At 37.5% G+C, this 27,516-nt stretch overlaps 2 protein-coding genes across 17 annotated transcripts in view; one reads left to right on the forward strand and one right to left on the reverse strand.

Annotated features, from left to right (window-relative positions):
* SCYL3 (SCY1 like pseudokinase 3) overlaps positions 1 to 9,856 on the forward strand; it is a 45,096-nt gene extending 35,240 nt beyond the window's left edge. For 8 of the 11 annotated variants that reach the window (XM_032291423.1, XM_032291421.1, XM_032291428.1 and 5 more), the window contains 4 exons: positions 2,697 to 2,868; positions 5,894 to 6,052; positions 6,908 to 7,602; positions 8,082 to 8,751. In XM_032291423.1, coding sequence (XP_032147314.1) covers positions 2,697 to 2,868; positions 5,894 to 6,052; positions 6,908 to 7,602; positions 8,082 to 8,138 — 1,083 coding nt within the window. In that variant the 3' untranslated portion in view covers positions 8,139 to 8,751. Of the gene's footprint in view, positions 1 to 2,696; positions 2,869 to 5,893; positions 6,053 to 6,907; positions 7,603 to 8,081; positions 8,752 to 8,918 lie in introns of those variants that run through there. The other 3 variants (XM_032291424.1, XM_032291425.1, XM_032291427.1) reach the window with 3 other exon arrangements.
* Positions 8,188 to 27,516, reverse strand: part of CUNH1orf112 (chromosome unknown C1orf112 homolog) — a 59,605-nt gene continuing 40,276 nt past the window's right edge. For 5 of the 6 annotated variants that reach the window (XM_032291415.1, XM_032291413.1, XM_032291417.1 and 2 more), the window contains 7 exons: positions 19,245 to 19,367; positions 18,003 to 18,098; positions 14,029 to 14,142; positions 12,237 to 12,341; positions 11,586 to 11,666; positions 10,051 to 10,170; positions 8,188 to 9,065 (listed from right to left, as the gene is read on the reverse strand). In XM_032291415.1, coding sequence (XP_032147306.1) covers positions 8,877 to 9,065; positions 10,051 to 10,170; positions 11,586 to 11,666; positions 12,237 to 12,341; positions 14,029 to 14,142; positions 18,003 to 18,098; positions 19,245 to 19,367 — 828 coding nt within the window. In that variant the 3' untranslated portion in view covers positions 8,188 to 8,876. The remainder of the gene's footprint in view (positions 9,066 to 10,050; positions 10,171 to 11,585; positions 11,667 to 12,236; positions 12,342 to 14,028; positions 14,143 to 18,002; positions 18,099 to 19,244; positions 19,368 to 27,516) is intronic. The other variant, XM_032291414.1, reaches the window with a different exon arrangement.

Here is a 27,516-nt window from a genome sequence, read left to right on the forward strand (position 1 = left end):
GCTTATGAAGCTTAGTTTGGCTGGATGTAAAATTCTGGGTTGAAAGTTTTTTTCTTTAAGGATGTTGAATATTGGCCCCCACTCTCTTCTGGCTTGTAGGGTTTCTACTGAGAGATCTGCTGTGAGTCTGGTATCTTTCAAATAATTTGTTTTCCTGTGAGATTAACATTTTCCCTGCTTTCAAGGAGCTAATAAGTGGGACATGTTTCAGTCATCTCATAAACTACCTCAAAACTTAGTGCCTTAAAACAACAATCATTAACTCTCATGATTTTTTGGATTGACTGGACTCAGCTGGAGGTTCTGTCCCACATGTCAGCTGAGGCTTCAGTCATCTGGGGCCCGACAAGATCTGACACATCCAAAATGGCTCCTTGGTACCTTGGAAGGGGTGGCTGAGAAGCTGGGCCTTTGTCTCCATGAACTCTCAGGAAGCGTAGGGGCTTCTATCCCCCCATGTGACATTTCCACATGATTTCTCTAGCAAGGTAGGTGGACTTCTTAAATGGCTGGTCAGGGCTTAAAAAAAAAAGTCGTGGGGAGGGGAGTGAGGGAAGAAGCCTTCTTAAAGTGTAGGTTGGGAACTGACAGTCATTTTTGCCTCATTCTCTCAGAGTTGCAAAAGTCAGACCAGGTTCACTGGGGGATGGGTTTACTCAAGGGCATGGATACTGGAAGTGTGATTCACTGGGGGTGACTTTAAGGTCACTATGTTGTACTGACTGCAACATAGCACTTTGTATTTACACCTCCAGCAGTAACTGTTACCCTGTGTATAGTTGTGTCTTGAAATTTAGAAGGGGAATGAAACACTCTAACTCTGAAATGGAGGTGTCATTATGGGTTCCAGAATTGAACTGAGGTCAAAGAAAGAGTAAATGTTGAGCATGTGGAAGACAATGAAAACTCTCATTACTTAGGAAACTATTTCCCCTAAAGAAGAAGGGGCCAGTTTGTGTGTGCTAGAAAGTTCACTTTGGTAGCAGTGTGGAAGAGAGGCCACAGAAAGGGAGATAAGCTATGAAGCTGTTAGAATAGTTTAAGAGATGACAAAGTCTGGGGAAAATGTGACAGTGGTTATAGGAGAGGGACACAGAAGGGGTGGTACTCAGTTTCTCACTAGATGGAAGAGGTGTTGAGGATGACAGATTTTTGGCTTGGGTGGATTGCTGTTTTATGATCATATTCAGTGGGTAGAACTCTAATCATATGCAAAAGAAACATGCCTTAGTTTACTTGTACAGAAAGCACCTGATCTGTTAGCACTGGTTCTAAAAATTATCTTTTGAGTCCTGTTTGAAACCTTTGATCTTACTATATAAATGAGGAAACTAGGCCAGAAGAATAAAAAGATCAATTGGTCAAGTCACATTGAGAATTCTTAGCAGAGCTAAGACCAAAACTCAAGATTCCTGATACCTATCACACCCTGCTGCTTCCACTAGGCAGGCCAGTTACTATGGCCTTGTGTCTGGCTGGTGCGGATGCTTTGAAGGTCATCTCCTTCCTTATATGCAGAGCAGTTTTTGCCTGGTATCTCCATGTGACTGTCTTCTAAGGTGCTTTTGGTTGCAAGTAACTGAAACTCATTTTAAAACAGCCAAAGTGAAAAAAAATTAATGAAAGAAGTTAACTACAATAAAAAGAAATCGAGAGCGGGGGGTGTCTCTTTTTTTTTTTTTTTTTTTTTTTTTTTTTTTTTCCATTTTTTTCTGTCTGCATCTGTTTGACTTTTGACTCTGAAGATCAGCTTTCCTTGTTTTGGTGTGCACATGGCCAAACATGATTGTCCCATAACTTCCAAGTTTTCTGTCCTCATCAAAAAAAATTCTCACTGTGTTGCCCAAGCTAGAGTGCAGTGGCTCTTCATAGGCATGATCCCACTACCGATCAGCACAGGAGCTTTGACCTGCTCCATTTCTGACCTGGGCTGGTTCACCTCTCTTTAGGCAACCTGGTGGTCCCCAGCTTCTGGCGTCACCATATTGATGCTGAACTTAGTGTAGACACCCAATCGGCATAGCACACCACAGCGCGTAACTCTGGGCTCAAATGATCCACCTGCCTTCTGAGCAGTGCTACAGGCATGTGTCACTCTGCCTGGCCTACTGTCCTCACTTTCAGCAAACCAACATAAACTGGAAATAAAAATTATAGTTTATATTACTGGACAAGAGATCATGGGCTCACTTTGGGGGACAGGTGTTACATGCATCAATTACAAAGAAAATTTTAAGGTTTTACCCTTAAAAAGAGCTGAAAAGAGGAGCATGGAAGGGAACATAACTGTTAGTGCCCTAGATGAGTTCTGAGTACGCTCTGCAAAACACTACCAGTACGTGAACTGTTTATTACAGTTGTGTGATGAGTACAGATATGAAGACTTAACATTTAAAATCATTTGAAGCAATGTGACAGAGTAAATTTATATTTCCAACATTTGGTTTTTTAATTTTGTTTCGACTGCATATATATTTTTAAAAAATATATTAAGCCCATGATGGATTGGGAGGGGAAGATATTGGTCTTTTTACCACAGGTAGTTTGAGAGCCACTGACCTGGAACACATATCTAAGGTAAGTAATGTAGTTTAACTGAATAAGCACAATCTGTTTGCATCCCAGTTGCTCATTTACAGGGGAAGAAAGAGATAGGCATTGTGGTTGTCAACTCTTATTACCTTCTTTGCTCCTAGGTTTTGCTGGGCCTACGTGATACTAGTGATTCCATTGTGGCAATTACTCTTCATAGCCTAGCAGTGCTGGTCTCTCTACTTGGACCAGAGGTGGTTGTGGGAGGAGAACGAACCAAGATCTTCAAACGCACTGCCCCAAGTTTTACGAAAAATATTGACCTTTCTCTAGAAGGTAAGAATTATTAAAAGGTCTAGCTTTTTGTGTATGTGTGTTCTTTGTAGATTTTTAATATTATATAATTAATGTAGGAGGGTCATATTCAAATGATACAAAGAAGTATAAATAAGTTCATTTCCCTTTCTAAACTTCTAGGGGAGTATAACTGATTTTCAGTGGGAATCCTTTCATTCTTTTAAGCTTGCAGAAAGACACCAATGTATGTTTACACATGCATTGCATGTGTAGTCATGTACCACATAAAGATGCTTTGCTCAACAAAGGATCTCATAAATGACAGACTGTCTATACCATGGTGGTCCTGTGACATTATAATGGAGCTGAAAAATTGCTATTGGCAGCTGATGATGTAGCTGTAGTGGAATGCATTAGTCATGTGTTTGTGGCAATGTTGGTGTAAATAAACCTAGTATGCCACCAGTCATATAAAAGTATAGTGCATACAATTGTGTACAGTATATAATACTTAGTAATGATAAACGACTATGTAACTGGTTTATATATTTACTATACTTTTAATCATTCATGTACTCCTACTTACAAAAAAAAAAAGTTAGTGAAATAGCCTCAAGGAGGTCCTTCAGGAGGTATTCCAGAAAGCATTGTTATCAGTGGACATGACAGCTTCCTGCAGACCTTCCAGTGGAATAAGCTGTGGAGGGCAAAGACAGTGATATTGATGATCTTGACCCTGTGTCAGCCTAGGCTAATGTGTGTGATTGTATCTTAGCTTTTACAAAAAAGTTCCAAAGTAAAAATAAGTAAATAATTTTAAAAACTGAAAAAGCTCACAGAATAAGGATATAAAGAAAATATTTTGGTACAATTGTACAATATGTTTTAAGCATAGTGTTACTAAGAGTCACTTAAAAACATTTAAAAGTTTATAAAGTAAAAAAGTTATACTAAACTAAGGGATTATTAAAGAAATTTTTTTCATGAACTTAGTGTAGCCTTAGTGTTTATAAAGTGTATAGTAGTGTACAGTAATGTCCTAGGCCTTCATATTCATTCACTGGTAACTCAGAGCAACTTCTAGTCCTATAAACGCCATTCATAGTAAATACCCTATACAGGTGTACCATGTATCATTTTTACGCTACCTTTTCTATGTTTAGATACACAAATAATTACCACTGTTATAATTACCTACAGTATTCAGTACAGTAACATGCTGTATCAGTTTATAGCCTAGGTGTGTTGTAGGCTATACCATCTATGATGTTCGTACAAGGACAAAATCACCTGAGATCCATTTTTCAGAACATATGCCATTGTTAAGTGATGCATGACAGTGTAGGATTTTTGTTTAAATGGTAAGAAAATGCCACGCACAAATCTATAATTTGTTTTCCTTCAATAGCATATCAGGGACCTGTCTCTAGGTTAATACATAGAAGTCTAACTTACTCTTTTTCATTGACTACAATTCATTCAGTGATTTATTTATGGATACTGCATCTATTTCTGGATTTTTAATCACTACAAACAGTGCTGCAATAAATATCTTTATACATGTATCTTTCCAGTTGGTCCTCCATATTTTCAGGTTCTGCATCTGCAGATTCAACCAACTGTGGATCAAAAATACTCAGAAAAGAAACACAAACTAAAGGTATTATAAGTAATGCAGAAATGATTTAAAGTATTATGGGATGATATACATAGTTTATGTTTAAATACTACTTTATTTTTTTTAAGAGACTTGAACATCTGGAGACACTGTCAGAAGTAAACTTGCTGGGTCAAAGGATATATTTTAAATTTAGTAGATATTGTCAGCTTACAAAAAGGTTGCATCCATTCTTACTAACACAAAAGTTCTTGTGACTTTTGATGGCTTATGGGGTAAAAAGCTGTTGACTTAGATACTTCAGGAAATCCTTATTTCTGGTATGTTCCCAGTGGATGTTACCTGGGAGGTAGCAGTTTAGAAGAATTTTGTATCAACAGTGTTATTACTTCTTTGTACAGACTTCAATAACACAATGACCTTGTTATGTAATTCTGGATCTCTAACTCAGTTCTCATTGATAGTTGATAACATGGAGACACTTAGTAGAAAGGAGTTATCAGATAGGCTTTTCTCTAATTGTGATAAAAGAATTTGTAAAGCAACACTGGCCTTTGAAGAGTTTACCTCTTCCTTGGTGCTAATGAAACCAGTGTTGTGGCTGCAAAGAGCTTGAGTGATGTAGAGGCTGTGGTGTCATTTTCAGCTATGAAAGGGAAATAGGAAATAAGTCTGCCTGAAAGAGAGGTGGAGAACATGGTTCAGAGAAGAGGACATTGGGTGGGACTTCAGGGAAGTTAGTGGCACAAAGAAGAGAGTGGAGGGCTTGTAGAGGCCAGGCCTTAGAAGGCTGGGGTGAGGAGGGGAGATGTGGTGCTGGAGACCTAATTGTAAGAGTTTACCCCAAGCCATTCCCCACATCCTCACTTTTTTTTTTTTTTGGCCAAAGTTTTATTAGAATCTTTTTGACCAATGGCCAATTTTTGAGTAAAAACTTTCTGGTAAGCTGTTAAAAGACATTTCTTGAAACTTTTTTTTTTCCCAGTTGAGGGTAAAATGTCCATAGCATAAATTTATTATTTTAAATACTTTTAAGTGTGTAATTTTTTGGTATTAAGTACATTTATATTCTTGTCCTCATCCTCTTCAACATTTATTCTTTAAAGAAAAGTACAATCAGTTGGTTTTAAATCACCACCACCATGTTTTGAAGAGCTGTAACTTTTTAACTAGGTGCCCCAAAGGTTGTATCTAATGCTTGGATCCTTTCTAGCCATCACCATGACATGGAGTGGACACAGCCTGTTGTTAAACACCTCTAGGACAGGCAGTCTATTCCGTAATGGATGTATGTCTTCAAATGTTTGAAGATGCTCGCTCCTGCCTTTTATCCTTTATCTGTGTGAAAATATACCCATTTCACTTAATTATGCTCACCAACCATGTGATAGATCAAGAAGCAATTTACTGTCCCTTTCATGTTTTGGAGTTTTTATTTACCTTTAGATTCTCCTGTGCGTGTCGTCTGCAGCCAGCACAGTCAGATCTCGCCAATCTTGGAGAACCCCTTCTCTAGCATATTCCCTAAATGTTTCTTTTCTGGCAACATGCCCATCAACAAGAAGCACATACAGCAAGATTACTACAATACTCTTTTACAGACAGGTAGAAATATTAAATTTATATAGCTTTTCCATTGCGTGGATGAATGTTTTCCTGAGACTAATAAGCTTAAATTCTTGAGAATTAAGAGCATTTGGGGAGTTTTCAGACTGATTTATTTGTAATTATGTAGTCAGCTTTGGTCTCATCTTGTTTCTCCAGACTATTGTATATATACCTACCTCTTAAGTGGTGAGAAGAGCAGGTTGACTTTACTTGAATTCTTTTTTGCACTGACACTTTGAGACTTTTGATGCCTTAATGCAGCATCTTCCAAATTGTACCAAGAATGATGGTTTTGAAGGATGTTAATGGGTGTATGGTAAAAAAAAAAAAAAAAAAAGAGTTCTGTGACTAAAAAGTTTGGGGAAATGAGAGCAAAATCATTAACGCATTGCACAGTTTCTCAGTGCCTTAACTACTACACTAAGGGAAATCTGCTTAAAGTGAGGATAAGTTGGGTTAGGCAAACTTACTTGAGCAAAGAACACTTTTTCAGGCATATGTAATTAACATCCTAAGGATAACATTGCCTGCCATAGAGCATTTCTTTGTGTCTGTATAGATAATTATGCTAACATACTGTATGTGTGGATATTTAATAAGGACTAGATGCTCTAATAATTACTTATATGCTTCCATGAAGCTAATAAGTATTATATAATAAGTATTTGGATAACATGTGACATCATTGATGTTGAGTAATGTTCTGCTGGGATCTCTTGTTAGTTTAGTGTGCATGGATTTTTCGTAGTAATTAGATCTATACTACTACACTTCCTTAATGCTATCCTTCCCCCCTAAATGTAGTTCTTGCCCTTAACCAGTATTTTATGAGAATAATTCTTATCTCCACAGGCGATCCATTTTCTCAGCCTATTAAATTTCCCATAAGTGGACTCCCAGATGTAAAAAATTCTTCAGAGGACAGTGAAAACTTCCCATCAAGTTCTAAAAAGTCTGAGGAGTGGCCTGACTGGAGCGAGCCTGAGGAGCCTGAAAATCAAACTGTCAACATACAGATTTGGCCTAGAGAACCATGTGATGCTGTCAAGTCCCAGTGCACTACCTTGGATGTGGAGGAGTCATCTTGGGATGACTGTGAGCCCGGCAGCTTAGATACTAAAGTAAACCCAGGAGGTGGAATCACTGCTACAAAACCTGTTACCTCAGGGGAGCAGAAGCCCATTCCTGCTTTGCTTCCATTCACTGAAGAGTCTACGACTTGGAAATCAAGCCTACCCGGAAAGACTAGTCTTGTACAAAGCAGGGATGACCCAGACCAAATCAAATCACCAAAAGTGTCATCACAAGAAAGGCCCCTTAAGGTTCCATCAGAACTTGGTTTAGGAGAGGAATTTACTATTCAAGTAAAAAAGAAGCCAGTAAAAGATCCTGAGATGGATTGGTTTGCTGATATGATCCCCGAAATTAAGCCTTCTGCTGCTTTTCTTATATTACCTGAATTGAGGACAGAAATGGTCCCTAACAAGGATGATGTCTCCCCAGTGATGCAGTTTTCCTCAAAATTTGCAGCAGCAGAAATTACTGAGGTAAGTACTTTTTCTGAAGTAAACGGTGCTGCTAGCTTTAGGATTTCCCTCATAGGTCCTAGTTGCAGTATCCCATTTATAACAAGCAGTATGCTATTTTCCCAATCAAGTCAAGCACAAAATCAGTTTCTCTCATTGGTATTTTTCCTTTCCCAGAATAATGTGGCAATGCTTAGGTTGTTTAATGATTATAACATTAACATTATAACATTAATGTTATAAAAATTATAACATTTTTATTGGGGGAAAAAGATTGAAACAAGGATATGTTGTCATCCACACTGATTGTTACTGGATTTTATGGTTTCTAAAAAGCTATTTTCCAATGCTATGGTTTTGTAATCCTACTTTTCAACTTTCTGTTAGAGCTAATTAGCATGAGACAGTGTTTCTGGCACCAAAAGATACATTTTAAATTCCTGCTTTTTCAAATTTGCATATGATGTGTTTCAGTGGGTTCTTGATGTGCTTTGTTGCAGGGAGAGGCTGAAGGCTGGGAAGAAGGGGAGCTGAACTGGGAAGATAATAACTGGTGACAATGGATGTGAGTTAAACTTTAGGAAAAGGGATTCCCTTTTTTTTAAAAAAAAAATACCTCAAAAGCAGGCTTTGGGGACAAGAAAACCCCAAAGTGGCCTGCTTTTCCCATCCCAAGAGCTCTTAATCCAGTCTGTGCCAACTGAGACTAAGTGCTGGCTGAAAGCACTGGGTGGTGAGGCTGACTGTACTGGTTTCCAGGAGGGAAGAGCCTTTGTGCATTTGACTGAGGCCAGTTTCTATGAAGAGCAAGTAGCTGAGCAGAGGTTGAATTTACTGCTTTTTCCAGGACAATTCTGGAAGTAAAGAAAATAGAATTCAAGCTGGTTAGCTTAATTTTGTGATATTTCTTTTAACATAAGAGTAAGCTCTATTATGAAATTCAACTTAAAATTTAGCTATAAATTATATAAATGATTTTAAATGCTGAGGTTTCCTTAGGCAGCTTATTTATTTGTTTACAGTTAGTTATACTATCTGAGTGAATGGTCCTTTGTGGATCTGGGCATTTCTTGACCGTTCCACATGTATTACATTGTACCAAAGTTCTTAATGAGAATATCCCCCACAATCCTGTTCTCTAAATGTCAAATAAAGATTATTTTCACTAGATTGAACTTTACACAATTTGTTTTATATCTGTTAGAAAATGTACAGACATAAGTATTTTCGGTTGACAAAGCATCAAACCCAGTTCTGCCTAGTGATAATATGATCTAGTCCATTCAGGTTTCACCCTACAGTATATAACGTTTTAGCTTATCCATCCTTTCTTGTAGCACCTCCATTTCCATTAAAAGCCAGGCTGGAGCAGGACCTTTTTGGAGTAATGACTCAGTTGCTTCCAAGGCCCCTGCTATTGTGTGTAGCGCTGACCTGTACTCTTCTTCCCAGGGGAATTCATGACGAGCTTTTTTTGCATATGGCTGGAAAATAAGTAAAACATAAGTAATATCATAATAGCCATTCTATAAAGAACCTTCCTTTTGGACCAAAGCTTATGTGCAAATTTTATTGTACTTATTGGCTCACAAAGGCAGGAGAGTGCAACCTGAAACCCCTACACAGTCCTCTAGAAAAATATGTAGAGGCATTTTGGTTTATCATAGCAATTCAGAGTATTACTACCAGTGTATTAGTTTGTATATGGTGCACAGCAATGAGTAACCTGTCCCAAAGGGCTCCCACTGAGACATGCTGCATAGGCCAAGGTTTTCAAACTTGAGGGTGGTTAGGCAAGGCATCTTTTACCATTATAGTCTTCCTAAGGAAGGTAACAATAAATTCATGAGGACTTAACTTACATGTCTCAAAAACAAGTTAATAAACGTATTTTCTTTTTGACTAAAACTTACCAGAACGTTGTTCTTCATGAACTACTATTCAAAATATCAATAATGCTGCTCAAAATATCAAAGGATATTTTGCATATCCTTATTAGTGTCAAATTTCTGCCTTTTAATAGGTAGATGTGATTTTTAGATACTGCCAAAAATTATTAGGAGGCTGATCTGATTAATGAGGCAAGGGATCAAACTAAACATTTAGGAAGGTAAGTTTCTTTCATTTTCTTCAGTGGTTCAGTAACAACTGCATTTATAGCACCATTGGTACAATATTTAACTTCCGTTAAAGTTATTACCAATAATTGAAACATTGAAAGAATATATTTGGTATTTCCTATTTTTTTTTTTTCTTTTGTAGTACCACTTCTATGTGTTGATAACCTTTCAGGAAGAAAAAATGTGATTTTTAAAAGCAGCTACCAGAAAACAGAATTTTACATGTCTAGATCTATTTAATTTGAAATTCAACATGAGGCTGGAAACCAAACTGGTTTGTTTCATCAGTAAGTAAAAAGGGCAGAATTTGCCTTGTTAAAGTTTGACCCATATTGAAATGATCCCATACCTGTAAAGATGACCTCTTTGCTTCTTCTACAGTCACATTAGCAAAGGGTTCCCAGAAAGTATCTTTTTCTTGTTTCACACGTTCCACTTTGGCAGATTCAGTTTCATCTACAAACCCAGTCTGTCAGAGACCATGAAAAACCAAGCAAATACCAACATGTTAGCACTCTACTAGATATCAAATGGTGTTAATGTTTTGAAACGCCCAAGTAACCTGTGTAACTCCTGAGTGTTCAACCATTCTAGGCAAATTCTGTAAGTCACATGGACTAATCTATAAATCCTTAATATAATCCGGATTAAATTACTCTACTTAGTGCTTCCCTACAGAAAAGTCAGAGTCATCTTTGCAGGAAAAAAATGACAGTCTGCTAACCTTTACTATATAAGCTCAGAAACTAGCAACAAGAATGTACACACACATACTTGAAATCCAGCTTAGATGTGATACAAGTAGGCCAAGTGTAGTGGCTCACGCCTATAATCCCAGGACTTTGGTGGGAGGAATGCTTGAGCCCAGAAGTTTGAGGCTACAGTGAGCTATGATCACACCACCATACTCCAGCCTGGGCAACAGAGTGAGAATCTGTCTAAAAAATAAGTGAGACCATCTGACCTTTAAAAAAAAAATGTAAAAAATATAATGTGTATATTTGTGTATGTCATTACATGTAATATATAAAATTTACTTTCTCCTGGTATTCCAAATTTGTGGTTTAACAGTTCCATTAGTATTTCAATTAACTATTATTTCCTCATACTATTACTATATAAGTTTCAAAGTATGCATAGACATAAAAACCCTGTGATTCAGAATTTTGGTTCTAATTGGAAAAATAGCTCTTGGCTGCAACCAGAATAAAAAAGCCATGCCTAAAAATTAAAAAAAAAAAAAAGCCATGCCGAAGATACAACCAAAATATGGTAGTAAACATTCTCGCAGGCCTAACTAATTATGTAATCAAGTATATTTAATTATGATTAGTAGTAGCTTGGGGTTCCTCATTATTCATCTCACTGCCTGGATAATCAGTGCCACTGTACCCCAAACTACAGGCAGAGTAACTCCAAGTGTGTTTTTTGTTTGTGACAGAGTCTCGCTTGTCACCCAGGCTCGAGTGCAGTGGTGTGATCTTGGCTCACTGCAGCCTCTGCCTCCTGGATTCAAGTGATTCTCCTGGCAGCCTCCCAAGTAGCTGAGACTGCAGGCGTACGCTCCACCATGCCCAGCTAATTTTTGTATTTATAGTAGAGATGGGGTTTCACCATGTTGGCCTGGCTAGTCTTGAAGTCCAGACCTTGTAAATCTACCTGCCATGGCCTCCCCAAAGTGCTGGAATTAACAGGCGTGAGCCACCGTGCCTGGCCCCAAGTTTTTTTTACTTCTAGGGCCTCAATGCTTTGTAAAAATCTGTCAGCAATCTGCTGTGCACTGAAAAGTTTAAGAAGACACTCAGGTTGGTTATAGTTACATAATTAAAAAAAAAAAAAGATAATAGGACAAAGAATAAAACATGAGCCATGTAAATAAAATACCTTCTCCAGAAAGGATACAACTTTGTTCTTAGTTTCTTCAGAACTGAGACATTGTGGAACTATCTCTTCATGATTTGTTCCCTATTAAAAAATTGATGAACAAGACCAATTTTAACATATTTCAACAACTTATAAAGACAAATAGATGAGTTTTATGAGCTACCTTAACCAAAAATTCATTTTAAAACAAGTCCCAGAGGATCCTGAAAGGTGTTAAACTCATGATTCCTTCAGGGTACCTTAGGAGAATATAAAATTAACTTCTGTACAAGTTTTGTAAGCTTTAATCTCTTTTGCTGAGTCATCCTAATGCGTCTGGACTCCCTCATGATCATAGGCATGACTACACAGCAAATGCAACTCATCTTACAAGTTTAGGTTCATCAGCGTAAACCTTTTGACTGATAGTACAAAATGAATGTATTGTCATTTGACCCAAAAATACTATCTGCTGGAAGACAGTGTGTCAGTAGACCTACTGTGTATGCCTATCTGGTCCTTGCTTATTCAGAGGACCTAGGAAATTCACTTCATTTCTCTAAGCCTCATTTTGAGAATGAGAAGCAGTGCAATAAATGTTTTGGGATTATTCTGGAATATTTAAACTAAAATGGTTTGAAAGTCATTGTGATAAATTAGTTTTTTAATTACCTCAGCAAACTGAGTAAATGCCTCCAAGGTATGTTGTTCTAGCAGCCAACTCCTGTCAGCTAGCAGTAAGGCAAAAATACAGGACAGGTTGGGCAGAATTCTGTCCTAAAAGAACCAAGCCTTATTATCACAGAGAAAACACACAATAGATAATAATAAAATAGCCATACATTCAGTAAGCCCAGTGTAATCAAGTTTCCATAATCCTATCCCAGGGGACACATATTAAAACATGTTAGGTGATGTCACACTTTTTTTACTCAAATCCTTCCAGTAGCTTCCCATTTCTCTCAGAGTGAAAACCAAAGTCCTTCAATGGTCTGCAAAATCCTGCTACTTGTGTTAGCTATACTTGCTTCCCTGAATATAAGAGGCATGCTCCCATCTCCAAGGCTTTGCACTTCAGGTTTCTACTTGCATGTCACCTTGGTGAGGACTTCACAGACTATATCCCATTTCAAATTGGACCCCCACATTCATATTCCCTATCTTCCTTCCCTGCTTAATTTTTCTCCATAGCACTCACCACCATTTAATATACTATACATATCACCATGCTATTATTGTCTATTGCCTCTAAACAGGCTAACAATGGGGATTTATTAGTTTGGTTCACTACTGAATTGCCAGTGATTAAAACAGCACCAGATACAGCAAAACCTCAATTATCTTTCCCGAATGGATAAATCAATCTCATCTCATAGCTTTAAATGCCTCCTATGTTCTGAAGAATTTCAGGTTCTGACCCTCACTCCTGGGAATATAGAAGGCATTACAATTTCTGCTTATAAAACATTGTTTTATTATTTCTAGGCCTGTGCATAGTCCATAGTGGTACCCAAATGAAGCAGCATTTTAGAATACATTTCATAGTAAAAAGACAGCTCAGATGCAGGTATCTTTGGATATTTTTGTCAAGAGTTGAAAAGAAGCTGTCAACATTCTATGTTTACTTCATGAAATATAACCTTAACATGATGGAGACAGATGGGATACTGTTGTTAACTTGTGAACAAATAAGAGAGCCCGTTAGAAATTGGTTAAGTTTTTGGTTTACAAAACATTTAATCAGCATGTTCTGAGATACCGTCTTTCATGTGTTTGCTTTGATTATGTATGAAAGTTCTCATTAGTGAACTCTTTATAGTCTCTCCCTTGGAGGTTAAAGTGTCATCTAGAATTATTAAATTTTGACTATAGTAATAACAAAGGCATAACTCTCCATTTATGAAGCTCTCTTTGGTGTAAGTTCTTTAAAATTACTGTACTGGCCTGGTAATACACATTTACTGAGGCTTTAAAATTCAGTCAATGTGTATTGCCAGGCCAGTGCAGTACAATTTTATAAATACTCCATTTGTCAGCTATATATACTTTGCAACATTTTCAAAAATACTGTCTTTAAAAACAGGTTCTTTCATAGATTAAAAAATAAAAATAAAAAAATAACTTGAATAAATTACCAAATTTCCTAATTATGTGTTGTTCCCTATAAGACAAATATGTTTTCTACCCTCAGGAACTGTGTATTATTAGAACCCAAATGGAATGAGAATTTAAAATGATAGACTACAGCCACCTAATAAATTACCTGTTTACCAACATGTATTTTTCTAAAGGAAAACTTAAAATGAGTTCTAAGTTATAAATATTTTATAATCTGTCTCAAAAATAGTTTTTTCCAACTTTCATTGTAATTGCAAAATTTCAGAAATTAAAAACCTAAAAATCCCTTAATCACTAATTTTTATACAGATTTTAATAATACAAAAACAGAGTTAAGAAATATTACCTGGATAGCTTCAGGTATAAAAAGTTTTCCTAGAGAAGACAAAAAATCCAACATTGCCAAACGAACATAGTCAGGAGGCTCTAATTTAAGTAGTGAGGTCTGCAAAGTTACCACCTATAGAGGTGAAGACCAAAGAACAGTTAAAAATATTATCAGTATTTTGTATAGACACAATTATTGCCTAGATTTGGATGGAAATGTGGGGAGGGAAAAACAAAACTAAACCCAGAAAAAACAAACACACCACAACACCTGAGCTTCACTGGTAGAATTTAAATAAGACAGTCATATGAACAAGTTAGTTATTATAGCATTATTCTTACCATACCCTCCTGCCTCCAGCCACTGTAAAAAATAAAAGTATACATGTTCCTGAAAAACTTTAAGCAAATTTTGTACAGACACACTTTATTTTATCATGCTTTGATTTACTGCACCGTGAAGATACTGCATTCTTTTTTACAAATATAAGGTGTGTGACAACTCCGCACTGAACAAGTCTACCTGTACTGTTTTTGCAACAGCATGTGCTCGCTTCATGTCTCTGTCACATATTGGTAATTCTTGCAATATTTCAACTTATTAGGATTTTTATTATGGTGATATGTGATCTTTGATGTTATTGTAATTGTTTTGGGGCACCACAAACTGTGCCCATATAAGATGGCAAATACAATAAATTGTGTGTTCTCACTGTCTTATCAACAGGTAGGTCGCCAGTCTCTCCCCCTCTCCTTGGGCCTCCCTATCTCCTGAGACCCAATATTAAAATTAACCCTAAAATGGCCTGTAAGTGTTCAAATGAAAAGAATAGTCTCATCTCTCACTTCAAATTGAAAGCTAAAGATAATTCAGCTTAGTGAGTAAGGCTGTCAAAAGTCAAGAGAGGTGAAAAGCTAGGCCTCTTTTGCAAGTTAGCCAAGTCATGAATGCCAAAGAAAAGTTAAGGAAATGAAAAATGCTATTCCAATGAACACAAAGTCTTATTGTTACCATGGAAAGTTTTAGTGGTCTGGATAGATCAAACCAGCCACAATATTCCCTTAAGCCAAATCCAAAGCCAGGCCCTAACTCTCCAATTCTGTGAAAGCAGAGAGGTGAGAAAGCTGCAGAAGAAATGTTTGAAGCTACCAAAGGTTGACTTGTGACATTTAAGTGATGAAGCAATCTCCATAACATAAAAGTGCAAGGTGAAGCAGCAAGTGCTGAAGCTACAGTAAGTTATCCAGAAAACCTGGCTAAGATCATTGATGAAAGTGAATTAAACAATATATTTTCAATGTAGAGGGAATACCTTTCTATTGGAAGAAGATGCCACCTAGGATTTTCATAGCTAGAGAGGTGAAGTCAATGCCTGGCTTCAAGGGATAGGCAGATTCTCTTTGTGGAAGGTAATGCAGCTGGTGAAGCTGAAGCCAGTGTTTACTTACCATTCCAAAAATCCTAAGGCCCTTAAGAATCATGCTAAATCTCTTCTGCCTGTACTATATCAATGGAATAACAAAGCCAGGATGACAGCATACCTGTTTATATCACTATTTACTGAATATTTTTGGCCCACTATTGAGAGGCCTACTGCTCAGAAAAAAAGAATTCTTTCAAAATATTCCTGCTCATTGACAATGCACGTGCTCACCCAGGAGCTTTGAAGGAGATGTATGAGGAGATGGATATTGTTTTCAGTTATGTTAATAAAACATTCATTCTGCAGCCCATGAATCAAGGAGTAATTGTAACTTTCAAGTCTTATTGTTTAAGAAATAACATTTTATAAGGCTCTAGCTGCCATAGATAGTGATTTCTCTGATGGACCTGGACAAAGTGAATTGCAAACCTTGTGGGAAGGAGTCATCATTCCAGATACCATGAAGAAACTGCATGATTCATGTGGAGCAGGTCAAAATATCAATATTAACGGGAGTTAGAAGTTGATTCCAACCCTCACTGATGACTATGAGGGGTTCAAGCCTACAGTGGAGGAAGTAACTGCAGATGTGGTAAAAATAGCTAGCAAACTAGAAGTAGATCCTGAAGATGTGACTGAATTGCTGCAATCTCATGATCAAACTTGAACAGATGAGGAGCTGCTTCTCATGGATGAACAATGAAAGTGGTTTCTTGACACAGAACTACTCTTGGTATATAAGATGCTGTGAACATTGTTGAAATGAAAACGAATTTAGAGTATTACATAAACTGAGCTCATAAAGCAACAGCAGGATTTGAGAAGACTGACTCTAATTTTGAAAGAAGTTTTACTCTGGGTAAAATACTATAAAATAGCATCACATGCTACAGAGTTATGTGATGAGAAGAGTCAACTGATGTGGCAGACTTCATTGTCGTATTTTAAGAAATTGCCACAGCCCCCTCAGCCTTCACCAACCACCATCCTAATGGGTTAGCAGCCATCAACACTGAATCAAGACCCTTCATCAGCAAAAAGATAAGGCTCATATGATCATTAGCATTTTTAGCAAAGTGTTTAATTATGTACATTTTAAAATTTGTAATGCTGTTGTACACTAATGACCTATAGTGTAAACATAACTTCTGTATGCACTGGGAAGACAAAAAATTCATGTGACTCACTCACTCACTATTGCGGTGGTCTGGAACAGAACCTGTAATCTCTCTGTGGTATGCCTGTATTTTAAATTCTATTAAGAGAAGTTCACTATTTATAGCAAGGACTAGCAAACCTTTTCTTTAACGGGCCAAATAGTAAATATTTTAGGCTTTGCAGGCAACATGTTCTCTGTTACATATTGTTTTTTATTTGGCACACCTTTAAGAATGCAAAAATCATGCCTAGCTCCTCAGCTGAAAACAGGAGGGCAAAATTTAGACAGGAGGCCATAATTTGCAAACCCCCAATTTAAAGAAATCTTGAAGTGAACTCTTTATAAAGAAAGCAATACCTTTTGGATAATCTACTTATTTAGAAATTTTAGAACTTTATTTGGGTTTTTTAAAGGTAGGCACATTATATCAAAATTACTGTATTTTTTCTAAAAGAATATTAGAATGTTCACAATCAGATTCAAATTGTTGCATTCAATGAGTTAATTATTGACTGTATTCTGATTTCTTTATAACTCAGTAAAATCCATGTTATAAATATGGTATAGTACATACTTTTTATTGCTAACTTGTTCATATACACACCATTAAAAACAGCTACTAAAAGCAAAGCTGTTACTAGTTTGATTCCTTTCTGTTCTACCACATACTTGAAGAGTGACAAGAATCAGCTCTTCCACCATCTTCATAAATAAGAAGGGTAGTTTCTCCTAACAGTTGTTTCTCTTTCCTACCTGACCCTGAGCTTAATCTAACTCTTGATTTGGGGGATCAATTCTATCTAGTGTGGACTCATTCCAAAGCCTCTAAATCACTTCAGTTTAGCTGAAGGGCTTTCCCATTTTCTCTGTCATCTTAGAACCTCTAAAAGAAAGGCACAGCTGAGGCACCACCACAAGGATTCCCTAGGCAGTGACCCAGGCTCTGCCTGTCCTAGCCATGTAAGCTGGAGGCCAAAGAGGCAATTCAGTAATGCTCTTCTTTCAAAATAATTTTATTTCTTCAAGGAAACAATGAGTGTTATCTTTTAACCCATATTGGTTAGATTCCATGTTCCCGTAACTCCTAAAATGTCTTTGAACCTGCTAGGAATGCGGGGTTCAACACATGAACTATGAATCCTAACCTCAGGGGTTTTGGGGGAGGGGTAGTTAACAGTAATAACAAAAAGTATTGACTGCACAGATAAAGGCTGAATTAACAGCCCCATATACTAACAATACTGTAAGGAAGGAAGGAAGAGAAATGAGATATCCTTGATGAAGACAAATCAGTATATGACACAACAAGAGGGAGGGTTTAAAAGAACTATTTCTAGAAAGATATTTTATGTGATACCAGTTTAACAACCTCCTTAGCAAACAAAGTATCAATTTGGTCATTATTCTTACCTGAATTATCATTTTAGGATCTAGAGTTTGAATGAAAAATCCCAACAGTGTAAGTAAAAGACTGAATGTCTGTTGAACATAAGGTTGATCTGCTACCTAAGAAACACAAAATAGTTTTGATGAAAAATTTTCAATCACATGAGAATTACTAAAATAATGGCAACCTTTTATTGAGCACTTATTATATCAGGTAATATGTTCCGTGTTTTGTGTTTTTTACCTCATTCATGCCTTACAACAGCTCTCTGAGGTAAATATTATTACCTTCACTTTACTGATAAGAAAACAGGGTCAAAGAGGTTAAACAATTTGTTCACTAGGAAAAAGCAGAGCCGTGACTGAAATCCAAATTTAAGAGTAAAGGGGATCTAATTACTTGTCTGTCACTGAAAGGCTTGTTATATTCCTTAGTCATCTTAAAATTCCATTTCTCTTCTTCATAATTTTGGTTTGCATCATTATATTGTTAGCTATATCGCCAGCACAGATACCCTGAATGAATGCTAAATGATTTGTAAACATCAGGGAGAGTACTTGTTGACATCAAAACACTGCAGTAGAGCAATCTAACCATAAATAAAAAATAGTAAAACATTATCTGTAAAATCAGTTCTATGATTTCCCAAAAGTATGGCTGTTGCCTTTAGCTTGCACCAACTGCCAGAGGTCAATGTTTATTTCTACTTAGTCAAATAAAACAAACAGCCTATTTATATTTTTAAACTAAGAAATAAGTTTACAACCACGTGTGGGATGCGTATCATTCTAGATTTAGATCGTCACTTGGCTTCTTGGCTTTGCTGGGAAAACGAAATACAAATCAGCCACATCCATGCACTACAACCCCTTTCCACCTTTAAGTCAGCTCACTCTCCATTGCCCAAAAGATTTTATTAAAGACCCTAGAATCACAGAAATAGGATGCATTAACCCAAGACAGAACAGAAACGATAGGGGAAGAGATTTAAAAAAAAAAAAAAAAAAAAAAAGGGTAAAACCAGGTAGGAAAGTAAGTAGGTAGACTGGTGTCATATTACTATATTCTAATTTTACTTACACCATCACACTCTGAAAAAGAAAAATGCCTGAGAATACAGATACTTTAAGTTCTAATGAAGTTCTGCCAAGCACACAAAAGAATTAGATACATTTTACTCTACACTGGAAAATTTCAAGTACCATCCTCTTTTTTTGATATTTTCTATTTTTTTTTATAAGAAAAGGATCAGTTGCTTTCCTTACCTGTTTAATGTTTAAAAAAGCCCAAAGCTGACTCACAACTTCCATAATTGCAGTTTGTTTTTCTGTATCCAGAGCTTCACCAGCAGAATTACATATTGCAAGCAAAGCAGGCAATACTGTGTTCTAAAGGGCAGAAACAGGAAAGGACTTGAGTTTAAATGCTACTCCAAAGCACCAGGAGCCCACATCTAGAGGTTCTAAGAGTTACTTTAAACTCTTCATAAAAGTTCACGTAGAATACTATTTCTAAAAGCCAAAGCCATTTTTTGAGCTATTTACTTAAGAATATATTATTAAAAATAATTTTCCTTGTGCACAGAAACAATGTGCTTTATTTTTACCATATAAAGTTCCTTTTAGGGTGAAATTTTGGTAACCCTAAGTTACCAAATGGAAGCAGAAATGTACTTTAATATAGCTTTGATACAAGTGGTCAGTATAATCAAGGTAATTTATGATATACATCAACAAAAAGTTTTATTTCTTCACATTATGCACCCAGCAATATTTATAGGTTACTACATTTTTATTTTTCCTGTTCTAAAAGTTTAAATGCTCAGCAACACTGCATTTAATAAGCAAAGATAGTACTTAAGAAGTACTAGAATTTGAAACTAAAGACAATCTTTTCTGGATTAGCTCCTACCTATGTGCAAAAATACTCAAATCTTTCTCAGATTGGCCAAGAATTAGGTTGTCTGAGGTGTGGTGGGGGTACAGGGAAGGTCTTATGAGAATGTAATAATCAGTAATAATGAATGCCTTTAATCTATTATACTTTACAACTTCTTAAGATTTACCTACTTCCTTTTACAAATAAACATGTTGTACATGCAAAAATCCTCAAAAAAATACTACCAAACCAAATTCAACAGCACATCAAAAAATTAATTCACCATGATCAAGTAGGCTCCATTCCTGGGATGCAAGGTTGGTTGAACCTATGCAAATCAGTAAGTGTGATTTACCACATAAACACAATTAAAGACAAAAACCATATTGATCATCTCAGTAGGTATGGAAAAAGCTTTTGATATAATCCAACATCCTTTATTATAATAAAGGCCCTAAAGACACTAGGCATGAAAATAACATACATCAAAATAATGAGAGCCATCTATGACAAACACAGCCAGCATCATACTGAACAGGCAAAAACTGGAAGCATTTCTCTTCAGAAATGGAACAAGAGAAGGATGCCCACTCTCACCACTCCTATTCAACACAGTATTGGAAGTTCAAGCCAAAGCAATAAGGCAAGAGAAAAAAATTAAAAGCTGCATCCATATAGGAAAAGAAGTAGTCAAACTAGCTAAGATTTCAGGATATAAAATCAATGTGCAAAAATCAGTAGCATTTCTATACACCAACACCGTTCAAGCTGAGAGGCCAATCAAGAACACAATCCTGTTTACAATAGACACATGCACACACCTAGGAATACATCTAACCAAGGAGGTGAAAAATCTCTACAAGGAGAACTACAAAACATTGCTAAATTGTAGATGATACAAACAAATGGAAAAACATTCCATGCTCATAGATTGGAAGAATGGCCATACTGCCCAAAGCAATTACAGACAGATTCAGTGCTTTTCCTACCAAACTACTGACACTATTTTTCACAGAATTAGAAAGAACTATACTAAAATTCATATGGAATCAAAAGAGAGCCTGAATAGCCAAAGTAATCCCAAGCAAAATGAAGGCCAGAGGCATCATATTACTTGACTTGAAACTATAAGGCTACAGTAACCAAAACAGCATGATAGTGGTACAAAAACCGACATAGATCAATGAAACAACGACAGAAAACCTACAAATGAAGCCACATACAAACAGCCATGTGAGCACTGAAAAAGTCAACAAAAAGCAATGAGGAAAGGACTCCTATTCAATAAAGGGTGCTGGGATAGCTAGCTAGCCATATGCAGAAGAATGAAACTGAATAGCTACCTTTCAACATGTACAAAAATTAACATGCACTAAAGATTTAAATGTAAGACCTCAAACTTTAAGAATCCTAGAAAAACACTAGGAAACACCATTCTAGACATCAGCCTTGAGAAAGACACCAAAAGAAATAGCAACAAAAACAAAAACTGACAAGTGGGACCTAATTAAAGAACATCAGCACAGCAAAAGAAACTATCAACAAAGTAAACAAACACCCCATAAAATGGGAGAAAATATTCAAACTACGAGTCTGACAAAGGTCTAGTATTCAGAGCCTATAGGGAACTTAACTGAATGAGTAAAAAACGACCCCATTAGAAAATGGGCAAAAGACATTTCTCAAAAGAACACACACAAGGGACCAACCAACATATGAAAAAACTATCAGAAAAATGTATATCAAAAGCACAATGAGATACTATGTCACAACAGTCAGAATGACTATTAAAAAGTCAAAAAAAAAACCCAAAAAACAAAAAACAAACAGATGCTGGTGAGGCTGCAGAGAAAAGTAAATGCTTATATACTGTTGGTAGGAATATTATTTCAGCCACTGTGGAAAACAGTTTGGAGATTTCTCAAAGAACTCAGAACTACCATTCTACCCAGCAATCTCATTACTGGGTACATACTCAAAAGAAGGCAAATCGTTCTACCAAAAAGACACATGTATTCATGTTTGCTGCAGCACTACTCATAATAGCAAAGACATGGAATCAATGTAGATGTCCATCAATAGTAGGTTAAAGAACATGTGGTACTTATCTACCATGGAATAACATACAGTCATAAAAAAGAATGAAATCATGTCCTTTGCAGTAACATAGAGCAGCTAGACACCATTATCCTAAGCAAATTCACACAAGAACATAAAACCGATGGCTGAGGAAGATGGCCAAATATGAATAGCTCTGGAGTGCAGTTACCAGAGAGAGCAATGCAGAGGGTGAGTGATCACCGCATTTCCAAATGAGTTTCTAATGTCCACAGACCAGGAGATTCCCAGGCCAAAAAGCACCAGCAGTTTCCAGCACGACTGTTTCGGCTGATGCCACAGGTTTCCACACAAAAACTCACACAAATTTGGGCAGCCATTTCAATTGGTGCCTGGAATGCCTGGGAGACAGAGCCAGCCATTCAACTGAAAAAGAGGGGGCTAAAAGCAGGTAACCAGGTGATCTGACTCAGCGGGTCCCACCTACACAAAGACCAGCAATCTGAAACACTCCAGATTGAGAGTTTGCAGCAAGCACAGCTGAACCCAGGACAGTCAGCTTAGTGCGGGGAAGGGTGTCTGTCCGCCACTACCGAGGCAGTCCACCATTACTGAGGCAGTCCGCCATTACAGAGGCAGACTGCCATTATCGAGGCAGTTCTAACTGTACCTCTGTAAACAAAACCACAAGAAAGTTTACACAGCAGCTGAGTGGAGCCCGTGGCAGCTCAGCAATGCCTCCGCTGGCAGACTATGACTAGACTACCTCCTTGCTGGGCAGGACACCTCTGAAAAAAGGCAGCAGCACATCAGGAATTTACAAATAAAGCCCCACCTGGGAAAAGAGGCAGTTATAAGTTCTGCTGCAGCACACTTAAATGTATCTGCCCAGCAGCTCTGAACGGAACAACAGAGCTCCCACCACAGCACCTGAGCTCTTAATAAGGGACAGACTTTCTCTTTGAGCAGCTCCCAGACCTACGTATATCCAAACAGACACCTCATAAAGGAGAGATCAGACTGACATCTGGCAGGTACCCTTCTGGGATGCGGATAACAGAAGGAACTGGCAGCAACCCTTACTGTTCTGTAGCCCCTGCCGGTGATCCCCAGGCAAGCAGGGTGTGGAGATGACCTCCAGCAGTCCTGCATCAGAGGGACCTGACTTTTAAAAGGAAAACTAAAAAACAGAAAGAAAAAGCTTCAACATCAACAAAAAGAACATCCACTCAGAGACCCCATCCGAGAGTCATCAACTACAAAGACCACAGGTAGATAAATCCACGAAGAAGGGAAGAAATCAGCTCAGAAAGGATGAAAACACCAAAACCAGAACAACTCTCCTCCTCCAAGGGATCACAACTCCTCACCAGCAAGGGAACAAAGCTAGATGGAGAATGAATCTGATGAATTGACAGAAGCAGACTTCAGAAGGTGGGTAATAAAAAGAACATGTTCTAATCCAACGCAAAGAAACTAAGAACCTTGGGAAAAAAGTCAGACAAAATGCTAACTAGAATAATCAGGTTAGAGAAGAATATAAACGACTTGATGGGAGCTGAAAAACACAGCACGAGAACTTCAGGAAGCATAAACAAGTTTCAATAGCCAAATGGAGCAAGCAGAAGAAAGGATATCAGAGATTGAAGATCAACTCAATGAAATAAAATGAGAAGGCAAGATTAGAGAAAAAAGAGTGAAAAGAAACAAAGAAAGCCTCCAAGAAATATGGGATTATATGAAAAGACCTAATCTACGTTTGATAGGTGTACCTGAATGTAATGGAGAGAATGAATCCAAGCTGGAAAACACACTTCAGGATATTATCCAGAAGAACTTCCCCAACCTAGCAAGGTATGCCACCATTGAAGTCCAGGAAATACAGAGAACACCAAAAAGATATTCCTTAAGAAGAGCAACCCCAAGGCACATAATCATCGTATTCACCAGGGTTGAAATGAAGGAAAAATACTAAAGGTAGCCAGAGAGAAAGGTCAGGTTACCCACAAAGGGAAGCCCATCAGACTCACAGCAGATCTCTCGGCAGAAACCGTACAAGCCAGAAGAGAGTGGGGACCAATATTCAATATGCTTAAAGAAAAGAACTTTAAATATCCAGCCATACTAAGCTTCATAAGCAAAGGAGAAATAAAGTCCTTTAAAGATACGCAATTGCTGAGAGATTTTGTCACCACCAGGCCTGCCTTCCAAGAGCTCCTGAAAGAAGCACTAAACATGGAAAGGAACAACCAGTACCAGCCACTCCAAAAACATACTAAATGATAAAGACCATTGAAACAATGAAGAAACTGCGTCAACAACGGGCAAAACAACCAGCTAGCATCAAAATGGCAGGATCATATTCACACATAACAATATTAATCTTTAATGTAAATGGGCTAAATACCCCAATCAAAAGACACAGACTGGAAAACTGGATAAAAAGTCAAAACCCATCAGTGTGCTGTATTCAGGAGACCCATCTAACGTGCAAGGACACACATAGCCTCAAAGTAAAGGGATGGAGGAAGATTTACCAAGCAAATGGAGAGAAAAAAAAAAAAAAAAAAAGCAATCCTAATCTCTGATAAAATGAACTTTAAACCAACAAAGATCAAAAGAGACTAAGAAGGGCATTACATAATGGTAAAAGGATCAATGCAACAAGAAGAGCTAACTATCCTAAATATATATACACCCAATACAGGAACACCCAGATACACGAAGCCAAGCTCTTAATGACCTACAAAGAGGCTTAGACTCCCATACAATAATAGTGGGAGACTTTTAACACTCCACTGTCAATATTAGACAGATCAATGAGACACAAAATTAACAAGGATATCCAGGACTTGAGCTCAGATATGGATCAAGCAGACCTAATAGACATCTACAGAACTCTCCAGCCCAAATCCGCAGAATATACATTCTTCTCAGCACCACATCACACCTACTCTAAAATTGATCACATAATCGGAAGTAAATCACTCCTCAGCAAATGCAAAAGAAGGGAAATCATAACAAACTATCTCAGACCACAGTGCAATCAAATTAGAACTCAGGATTAAGAAACTAAATCAGAACCACACAACTTAATGGAAACTAAACAACTGGCTCTTGAATGTCAACTGGATAAACAATAAAATGAAGGCAGAAATAAAGATGTTCTTCAAAACCAATGAGAATGAAGACATAACATACCAGAATCTATGGGACATATTTAAAGCCATGTCTACATGGAAATTTATAGCAATAAATATCCACCAGAGAAGCGAGGAAAGTTCTAAAATTGACACCCTATCACCACAATTGAAAGAGCTACGGTGGCTTACGCCTGTAATCCTAGCACTTTGGGAGGCTGAGGTGGGTGGATCACCTGAGGTCAGGAGTTCAAGACCAGCCTGGCCATCACGGTGAAACCCCATCTTAAAAAAAAAAAAAAAAAAGAAAAGGAAAGAGCTAGAGGAGTAAGATCAAAAAAGCTCAAAAGTTAGCAGAAGACAAGAAATAATTAAGATCAGAGTAAAACTGAAGGAGAGAGAAACAAAAAACCCTTCAAAAAAATTCAAGAAATCCAGGAGCTGGTTTTTCAAAAAGACAAAATAGACAGGCCACTAGCCAGATTCGTAAAAAAGACAAGAGAGAAGAATCAAACAGATGCGATAAAAAACAATAAAGGGGATATCACCACTGATTCCACAAAAATACAAACTACCATCAGAGATTACTATAAGCAACTCTACGCACATAATCTAGTAAACCTGGAAAAATGGATAAATTCCTGGACAGTTGTACCCTCCTAAGCCTAAACCAGGAAGAAGCTGAAACCTTGAACAGACCAATAACAAGGGCTGAAGCTGAGGCAGCAATTAATAGCCTACCAACCAAAAAAGCCCAGGTCCAGATGGGTTCACAACCAAATTCTACCAGACATACAAAGAGGAGCTGGTACCACTCCTTCTGAAACTATTCCAAATAATACAAAAAGAGGGAATCCTTCCTAAATCATTTTATGAGACCAACATCATCCTGATACCAAAACCCGGCAGAGACTCAACAAAAAAAGAAAACTTCGGGCCCATATCCATGATGAACATAGATGCAAAAATCTTCAATAAAATACTGGCAAACCAATTGCAACACCATATCAAAAAACTTATCCATCGGGGCCAGGTGCGGTGGCTCAAGCCTGTAATCCCAGCACTGTGGGAGGCCAAGGCGGGTGGATCACAAGGTCAAGAGATCGAGACCATCCTGGTCAAGATGGTGAAACCCCATCTCTACTAAAAATACAAAAAATTAGCTGGGCATGGTGGCGCGTGCCTGTAATCGCAGCGACTCAGGAGGCTGGGGCAGGAGAATTGCCTGAACCCGGGAGGCGGAGGTTGCGGTGAGCCAAGATCGCGCCATTGCACTCCAGCCTTGGTAACAAGAGCGAAACTCCGTCTCAAAACAAACAAACAAACAAACAAACAAACTTATCCATCACGATCAAGTAGGCTTCATCCCAGGGATGCAAGGCTGGTTCAACAGACGCAAGTCTATAAACATAATCCACAACAATATTGGTACACATTAAATGCAAAACTTGGACCAATTTAACCCATTCCTAACTAGGTATGTAATAGTTTTTTCTAAAATAAAGTCACATTAAAAACATTCCCTTTGGAAAAGGCTGAGTGCAGTGGCTCCTGCCTGTAATCTCAGCACTTTGGGAGGCCAAGGCGGGTGGATCACCTGAAGTCAGAAGTTTGAGACCAGCCTGGCCAACATGGTGAAATTCCGTCTCTACTAAAAATACAAAAAATTAGCTGGGCATGGTAGTGGGTACTTGTAATCCCAGCTACTCAGGAGGCTGAGGCAGGAGAATCACTTGAATCCAGGGGGCAGAGGTTGCAGTTCGCCGAGATCATGCCATTGCACTCTAGGCTGGGCAATGAGAACAAAACTTTGTCTCAAAAGAAAAACACAGTTATAATAATTATGATCAAGTCCCATTACATATAACAGTATCAGAACATTTGTATTCAGTTTGGAAACATATGCCCTCAGAAAACCTGACCTCCTAATTTAGAATTGCAAATAGACCTCTGGTCCTTTGAAGACCCTATCTTTATCCTTGCTTTTCTCTGCTTAAAATAAATTGGCATTTATTTTACTGTCCACTGCTAAGCTCGAATGGGAGTCTATAAGAGCAGAAATTTTTGGTTCCTGATGTATCCCCAATGCCTAGACCAAAGTAGCACATAAAAGTACTCCAAATATATTTGTTGAATGAATGAGCAAATGAAGACTAAACAGGAAAATTCAACTACATGTACTATATCTGGTCAATTTTTTAAAAGCTCCCATTTCCTACTTCTTATAGTTGATGAGTCTCTTTTTATTATTTCATTACTTTATGAGGGAATATTTTATGTAAAAGGTACATAAAATTTCAGAGTAGGTTCGCATAAAATGGGGTGTATTTTGTCAAATGGAAGAATTACATCTACTTAATCCAGAGATACATCAGCAAAAATACATAAATGTTCCATAGTATGTTTGATCACGTTGTCTCAACATGTCTTAAGCAACATAGGAAACGACCCCCTAATACAT

Source organism: Sapajus apella, unplaced genomic scaffold (genome assembly GCF_009761245.1).
Source record: "Sapajus apella isolate SASKATOON/1434 unplaced genomic scaffold, GSC_monkey_1.0 scaffold25, whole genome shotgun sequence".
NCBI lineage: Eukaryota > Metazoa > Chordata > Mammalia > Primates > Cebidae > Sapajus > Sapajus apella.